We start from the raw sequence: 9047 nt of genomic DNA on the forward strand, positions 1-9047 counted from the left end.
CGATTTTGTTAACTACATTTTAATAGAAGAGATCTTAGAATCAACCAGCTCAAAAGAAACAACAACATTTTGTTTCTTTTTTGTGAAAAACGTTGAAGACAACAACCCCTCTTGGTACACGATAACTTATGGATTGGAAGGTTATAAATCTAAGTTAAAACTACGCATTATTTTGTATAATAAACTTTAGTTAAAAGAACAGATGAGTGTATTTAAATATAAAGGTCCATGTATAATAATGCAGATCAAATTAAATGAAAATCATGAAGCATATCAAACTAATATTTTACTCCTTAAACTTGATTGACTACACGTTCACTAGGTTTAAAAGAATAAATTAAAATAATACTTGTGTAATTGGTTCAAGTATCATCAAAGATCGCTTCTAACGTCATTTATTATACCTATAACATGCTTTACTAAAAAAAATATATAAGAACACGTTAGTGCAGTTAACAAATATGTTTGTAGTCTTCTGGTAAATATGTGATGTTTTCTGTGCATTGAGAAACCAATAGCGATAGTAATAGCGATAGTAATCTCTAAACTTTGATTCGGTTGATGACGTGTTTGTTTTTATCATTGGGCAGAAATTACGCTAGGCTTAATAGCTCAGAATAGCTTATGTAACGATATAAAGTGAATGTAAACATAAAAAAGCATCTAGAAGGCACGGAAAAGAAAGTAAAACCTAATCGCGTTTAGCTTGGAAAACTCAGTGAGATAAGTAAGTTTTGGTATTATGAAATATTGTTAGAATGTTATTAAAACTTTTGCACCTTTGGTGTTGAAAGGTCATAACTTTCTTGCGGTTTAGAAACAAATGAAGTTGTTTAATAGATTTTAAATTTTATCTAATTAAAAAATGTAGGTATGTGGAAGTATGTTTCATTAGATGATATTGTATTGGGTTCAAATTAAAAACGTGACAATATCAACTCTTCTTTTATATCTTGAAACTATGGAGATATCGACAGATATCCAACTTACTAGGCTAACATGTCCAACTTGTGGTTTTTCGGCCGACGTCACCAGCAAACAACCCAAAACCAACCAATGACACGTCCTGACGCTGTTGCAGAAGTGGAGATGTCTTATGTTCGTTCCCACCAAGGAAACAGGGCGCCGTCTAGCGGTTGCAGTGATTACGTACCACCTCTTTCTCCCAGGAGAAGCCTGGAGTCGCGATTAGGACATTTATCTGTAGCAGATAGCTTGGATAATGTTGCCCTTCATATTCCAAGGTTAATACCAGTTTATCACCTCTAAAAGTGACCTTAGACTGGAAATTATGAACATAAGGAACTGTATGAATTCAAAATTACATCTACAAATTAATTGTTAATTGGTAAAATCAGTTGAACTTGACATATAAAACAGTGTGAATATTAATATACTGTTATATGTATATTGACTTCTTGTCCACCATGTATTTTTCCGTGCAGACAAATATGTACCGATTAAACTATGTATCTTCTTGTAACAGACAGTGTCTTGCGAGTTAACAAAACTGATAGTGAATTAACGTATTGATGAACAGATTTAACGGCGTTTATTTTAGGTTTGATCTGGTACGGTAGTTCTATTTTAACTCTCATATTTGTGTTTTCACTAATCATAGGTATAAACTCTGCTCTTAGTTTCGGTAAACTATAAGCATTCTTGCATGATGGTGATGTCAGATGGCAACTGCAACAACAAACACTATATCTTATGACATATGTTTCCATTACATGTCATAGTGCTGGGGAATATACATTAAAGTAAGACAGTTTAGCTTAGATCACGTACTTTTTATACCTAGAAGAAAGTTCGTTTTTTTTTTCATCTCAATAAATTCATGAAAAAACAAAACAAGACTTGTCTGTGATAAAATTTTCATCCGGTTCTGTTACTGTATGTCCTTCGTAGTAATAAATAAATGTCACGCGTTAAAACTGAATTCCATTCCTGTATCTGTTTCATAGTAATAAATAACGAAAACAATGTCAAGCGTTAAAACTGAATTCCATTCCTGTATCTGTTTCATAGTAATAAATAACGAAAACAATGTCACGCGTTAAAACTGAATTCCATTCCTGTATCTGTTTCATAGTAATAAATAACGAAAACAATGTCAGGCGTTAAAACTGAATTCCATTCCTGTATCTGTTTGATAGTAATAAATAACGAAAACAATGTCAAGCGTTAAAACTGAATTCTATTTCTGTATCTGTTTCGTAGTAGTAAATAACGAAAACAATGTCAAGTGTTAAAACTGATTTCCATTCCTGTATCTGTTTCATAGTAATAAATAACGAAAACAATGTCACGCGTTAAAACTGAATTCCATTCCTGTATCTGTTTCATAGTAATAAATAACGAAAACAATGTCACGCGTTAAAACTGAATTCCATTCCTGTATCTGTTTCGTAGTAGTAAATAACGAAAACATTGTCAAGCGTTAAAAGTGACAAAGGGCTTATTTAAAAATCGCAGGTAGCCACACAAGTAGATAGATTGATATTAAAATAGTCAATATGTCTTATTTCTTTCCTTCAGTACGAACTAAAACTCAGATTAATCTACCGCTAATAAGGCCTAATAAAACAGTTAGTGTAAATTGTGATTAAATGAATAATACTCACACAAAGTAAAAATAAAGTTCATTTTGAAGATAAACAAATGCCTTTTAATTCAATTTACAGCTGAAGTCTAATATTATCATGCTAATCATTAATGATAACGATTAAAAACTAAGCTAAACTACTGGTGAATGAACGATTGAAACATTAAGTTCTTTCTAACATAATTTAAGCTCTGTCAGTTTGCAGACCATCATTGTAAAATGCGCTGAAGTCTTTGTATATACAGTGGTCGAATCGGTACTGCAACTTTATCCTCTCAGATATAATTTTTCTTTAAATTCATTATGTTTAGATTGGTTAAGCAATATCATTACTGTCATTGCACAAGTTATACTGGACAATTTATTTTATATTTCGTAATAATTATTTTGGGAAGATATTTAACAGTTGAAGTTAGATTGATATGTTTTGAATCGTATATCTAAACTCCATGTAAACAAATAATCGTATACCTAAACTCCATGTAAACAAATAATCGTATACCTAAACTCCATGTAAACAAATAATCGTATACCTAAACTCCATGTAAACAAATAATCGTGTACCTAAACTCCATGTAAACAAATACTGTAAGGAAAATTATTATGATTGTTATTTACACTAAATAACACGTATAATGTACAACTCGGAATAATGTAACAAATATCAGGAATCGCTTTAAACTATTGGTTTCTATGCACGCAGATAACCGTTTGTATTTTTTTCGTGTTTGTAATCGCTCGAGTTTTTAAAACTATTAATTGTTTTACATTATTAAAACACAGGTGTAGATTTCATATATTTGTTGCTTTCTAGGAAACCGTAATAGTTAGTTCGACAAGCCTCTTGATTTTCCCAGAATGCTACTAGTATTAATAACTTCTATAAACTTACGAGGAAAAAACATTTACTAAAACTGAAAAAAAACAAAACATGAATAATACGGATACTATGAATACAACTCAACAATTGCAGTTAACAGTAAATATAAAATCATGTTTAAGTTAGATAATTATGCAGAAAACACATTATTAGGATGTGTTGGTAATACCTCACGATTTACATTACAAACCTGATAAGTTACTGCAAAGACAAGTATTGATTAGAAAGAATGATCTCGTTGTTAACAATGTCTTCAGTCATGAACCACAAAAACCTCACGAGGATCAGTCAACTCGGAATATTTTAACTAGGACGCATTGAAATTTAATTAACAAAGTTAAATAAATACATAATTCCTTGGAGTTTATGTTCTAAAATCTTTGGCAATGTGTTTAGTGCACTATTTGAAACTGTTCTGAACTATAAATTTGTTTTGGCGTTCTTATAATTTTACAAGTATCCTTATCTAACAAGTCTTGATTTTTTTCGACCGTGAAAAATATAACATTTTTAAATGTATATAAAAAAAAAGATTTGATTTATATATATATATGTTGCTTAAAGGCTGGGATAAGATATTTTCTACAGATTATCTCTCCCAATATATCATTTGCAAATACACTCAGGTAGGAAGTATCTCTGTTACAGCGTGACTATTTTTAATGCCTGGGAAAAGCGTTTTAAGCAATTTATCTGATCTAACACAAAATTGATAATCTTGAATATTCTTATGTACTCATTCTTATGTGAGTATTATTTTGCTAGGTACATCTAATTGCTAATGAACCTTTCAACTCGCAGGTGGGGTCTACATGAAGTATTAAAGTAAATGGTAACGAGGTGATAATTATAATTAGGCCTAGCATCGAGTGCATATGTGTGTAGTCACCGGAATAGGTTAAAAGGGATTTTTGTTTGCACGAAGCTGCAAAATAAGCTATCTGTGCTGTGCCCACCGCAGTGATCGAATCACAAATTTTAGCGTTATATTCTTTAAGCTTACGGCTGAGATACCGAGCGCTTGCTACTCATAACATGTAATGTACTCACGTGAGTGAATACAATAAGCTCTACGAGGAATATGCGATTCTGTAATATTTGCATTTTCATCCCTACCCTAATGGGCAAGGAAGCAGAAGATGAAAAACATCTGTTTATCTAGGTCAAACATGCTAATACAGCTTGCATGTAAAATACAACTTAAACATAACTATATAATATGAAATATGAAATAACTACAAATATAAGAAAATGTATACTGTTCCTATAACAAGAGGGGAAAAATGATACAATGGCATAAAACTACTTATCTGAATTCAGAATACTGCGGAATCTCCATAAACAAATAAGAGATACAAAGGCATCTAAAATCCGGAGATTTCTAGAATTATCTAAAACATTTAGAAACTATGTTTCAAATGTCATACAAGTAAATATATCAGTTTTAGTGAAATATTTCTTCAGGTAGTAACGTTAGCATGTCCAGTGCTATATAATAAGTCTTTCAAATTAGGGTCTTTGCTTTTGAAAACAACATATTTGGAGACTGAATTAGGAACATTCTGCTTTTCTCACAGTTAGTTACCTTTTTTATCGTTAGACTACTTTTATATATATATATAAATTTTCGAACACTAGCGAGCCCGATATGTAAATAAGAACTAAAATGATTTAAACTAAATTATATTAGTTTTACTTGACTGTAATTCTGTATTAATAGTCAATAAAATGCATAAGTGTAAATTGTTAACTGCATGTATTATAATACGAAAAAACAATTATTAAATTTTACACTAATCCTAATTTTTCACATGATAAACCAGTTAAGTAGCTTTAAACTCACAGTGGTAGCACAGTGTCAACTTGTTTATTGAATAGCTCTGCTATTAAAAGTATATTATCATTCCTGTTATGTCTTATGTGCTTTGGCCAACTTGGTAGCGTCAGATTAGACGTAAATGATATTGTAAGCCATTAGAGCAAATTCATCATTCCAAAAATTATTGCAAAAGTTCAATTATTTTTGGATGATTACATATGTCTACAATGGAATGGCATTGCCACATTATATACTGTCTTTTAGCCTCAGCGCCTAAGCGGATTTCTTTGTTTTAGAGAAAAGATACATTGGGCTATCTGCTGTGTCCACCGAGGGAATCGAACCCTCGATTTTAGCATTGTAAATTCGTAAACTTACCGTGCAAAACCACACGAGGGATATCTTCTCTAGCCGTCTCTAAGTTAGCAGTGAAAGACTAGAGACAAGGCAGTTAGTCATCAACACCCACCGCCAACTCTTGGGCTATTCTTTTTACCAACGAATAGTGGGATTGACCGTTACATTACAGCGACCCCACGGCTGAAAAGGTGAGCATGTTTGGTGGGACTAGGATTCGAACCGCGACCCTCAGATTGCGAGTCGAGCCACCGGGAGGACGGCTGAGTAAGTAAGGTAAAAGACTTATTACGTGAAAAATTCGAATTCGATACCCTCGGTGAGTACGGTGCAGATAGTCCATTATTTACCTTAGCGTAGGCTCCATATCGCACCCCTCTCCCCCAGTGGCACAGCGGTACGTCTGCGGACTTACAACGCTAGAAACCGGGTTTCGATACCCGTGGTGGGCAGAGCACAGATAACCCATCGTGAAGCTTTGTGCTTAATTACAAACAAATAAAATACGTAAATATATATAGATAAAACTACTTAGAATTATTTGAACATTTTTAAAACCGTATACAGAATAATTCAAGATTGTTTCCTTAAATACTGAAACTTACTTTTTCGTTTTATTTACGTGAGATGGGATTTACTTAAATTTTAAGATGAAGTGATGAATTATTGTAACCGCGAGTTTTAAATTCTGTCGTCTGTATATAATGTGTTTTACCTATTGTAACCATGTGTTATATAAGTTCAACATACGATCACCTATGAAATTGTGGATTTTATCACAGGATATAGATAAGTTCTAATCAGCCTTTATATTTCCTTATTTCTCTCTGTGGAACTCACCTAAGTCTGAGAAGTTCTAACCCACGATACCCACGGTGTGCAGAGAATAGACAGTTTAACAAAAAAACAAAGAAACAACAGTTATCTGGTGGTTAGCGTACCGGAGAGCAAATTCGATGGTTTGTTGTTTACGTCTCGTTGTCGCTAAAAAATCACGCTCTGCACTTTAGAACCGAGGATGTATTATACGAGTTAGAACCAAATCCCATTATTTGAGGTGTTATTATACGAGTGAGAACCAAGTCCCATTATTTGAGGTGTTATTATACGAGTGAGAACTAAATCCCATTATTTGAGGTGTTATTATACGAGTGAGAACTAAATCCCATTATTTGAGGTGCTTTATACGAGTGAGAACCAAATCCCATTATTTGAGGTGTTATTATACGAGTGAGAACTAAATCCCATTATTTGAGGTGTTATTATACGAATGAGAACCAAATCCCATTATTGGGTGTATTATACGAGTGAGAACCAAATCCCATTATTTGAGGTGTACTATACGAGTGAGAACCAAATCCCATTATTTAGTCAGACAAGATCATTTTATGAGTTTGTGGTGTTGACTAGCTATCTATCCTTTAGTCGAACAGCTCAAAATCAGTTAAAGCTAGCATAGTTAACCCTTGTGTTGGTTTTCGAGAGTATCCAAAACAAATAAATTCTTTATGGAAGCAATAGAGAAACACATGCTATGTGTCACAAATACAATAAAGTATTGACTTGAAAACTTTAACTTGTTGTGGTTAGATTAGTCGTATGAAGTTGCATAATGTTCATTTTTTTTACTGATCTTTCCGTGCAACACTTTCGTATATGTAGGTACAACAATATTATTTGTGTCTTACGTATTACAGTTTATTTAAAAGTTGTTCATTTCATGTTAGAATATTACATAAACCTATATGAGAGTCCGACACTCGAACTTATAATGAACTTTTTTCCTTCGAAGTACTTACAACCGTTGTATGTCAAATTAACAAGCAAAATACGTGTTAGCATATGTGTATTGATGTTAAAGTGTGGTGCGTACCGTTATATATGCTTGCAATGCTGTATCACAATGGTTTTAACTCCAGTTGAATATTTCAGTAAAAAAATTATCACGCGCGACTGTAAAATTCTTTTAAACTGATCGAATAACTTGTATAACGGTGCATATCAATAAGTAGTCAAAATATTCATATATGACTTGTCATCAATATGATGGAAAACACAACATTCCAGCTAGAAATAAAGTAAAGTAAATAATTATTTTCTCAAGAAAACTAAAAGTAAGTGCATTAAGGGACATTATTGTAGTACACTCAGTATGTTTCGTCAAGGCTACCTATTAGTGTGTGTTTGAAACATTTATAAACCATGTAAGTAAGACGGTTTCAAGTAATTGTTCACTGATGTGCATTAGTAACCTAGTCTTTGGAGATAGAAAAAGCAAAACCGTAACTATATTGTTGTTGTTCAGAGTAAGAAGCATTTGATAGGGTATAGTCGTTATGTGTTTACGATATATCTGTGTGTGTCTGTTTTGTTCAGTTCAATTCTAAATTGATGGATGAATCAGGTACATTCAACTGAATATAGTTTACTATAAAAGCGTTTCGTTTACACGGTTTAGAGTACATGTAATATATCCATACGTACATATCTGTGTCAGTTTTTCTACTTTATAATCTATATAGGTAAAGTACGTAATTTCAATATTATTTCGAAATTTGTTTTCGGTAGTTTTACGTTCAAAAAAAGACTAGATTTCTTAATATGTATTGAAAGGCTTGAAATATTTTTAAAGGCTTGGCTGGGATTATCAAATTTTGTTTTTGAGTATCTTAAGTATGAATAATCTTTATCCCAGTAGGTAGTCCACATAATATTTGATTAGTCCTTTGATGTGTAAAAAAACATAGGAGGAGAAACACAAACTAACGAATTACTGAATACAATTTGTGTATTTAAATACATAATGCCTGTGATATGTATTAGTACTGTTTGTTGTGTGTTAAACTCAGTATACCCCGTCGATAACACCACCAGTAATAGGTTTTGTTAGTTTTAAGTAAAGTATTCAGGTCCATCGAACCTTAGAGTAGCCCAGATAATGCACTTTGACATGAGTTAGGCACTGAATCGTTTTTACAGATGAAAAGATTTTACCGTTGCAATATAAAGGAAAATAGCTATTGATTTACAGTCTGACTCAAAAGCTGCACTGAGGGAAAAGCTGAAAGACTACACGACATGTACAAACCACGTTAATATTATTTGACCGTCGTAGGAAATATAATTACTTAAATACAAGTCATGTATTTTTAAGGTAATTATTCAGGCTAAACTATACGACATATTCTGAAAACAGTAAAAAATAGGCTATACAAACCAAGTTTTAATTCATCAAGTATCAAAGTATTATGTTAAGCTAAGTAGAAATGAATAAAAACCCCTACAACCCGAGCGATCTAGTAGTACGTACGTTACTTCTACGGTCGTAAGTAGTAAGTAAGAAAGTAACGTAACGTACGTACGTAAACGACGTACACGGTTAC

General features: G+C 32.5%; 1 protein-coding gene across 1 annotated transcript in view; it reads left to right on the top strand.

Moving 5' to 3' along the window:
• Positions 1 to 1007: 1007 nt before the first annotated feature.
• Positions 1008 to 9047, top strand: part of LOC106459782 (potassium channel subfamily T member 1-like) — a 73269-nt gene continuing 65229 nt past the window's right edge. Inside the window, exon 1 of the mRNA XM_022386625.1 lies at positions 1008 to 1244. Within this exon, the coding sequence (XP_022242333.1) occupies positions 1057 to 1244 (188 nt within the window). The 5' untranslated portion in view covers positions 1008 to 1056. The remainder of the gene's footprint in view (positions 1245 to 9047) is intronic.

Source organism: Limulus polyphemus, unplaced genomic scaffold (assembly GCF_000517525.1).
Source record: "Limulus polyphemus unplaced genomic scaffold, Limulus_polyphemus-2.1.2 Scaffold30, whole genome shotgun sequence".
Lineage (NCBI taxonomy): Eukaryota > Metazoa > Arthropoda > Merostomata > Xiphosura > Limulidae > Limulus > Limulus polyphemus.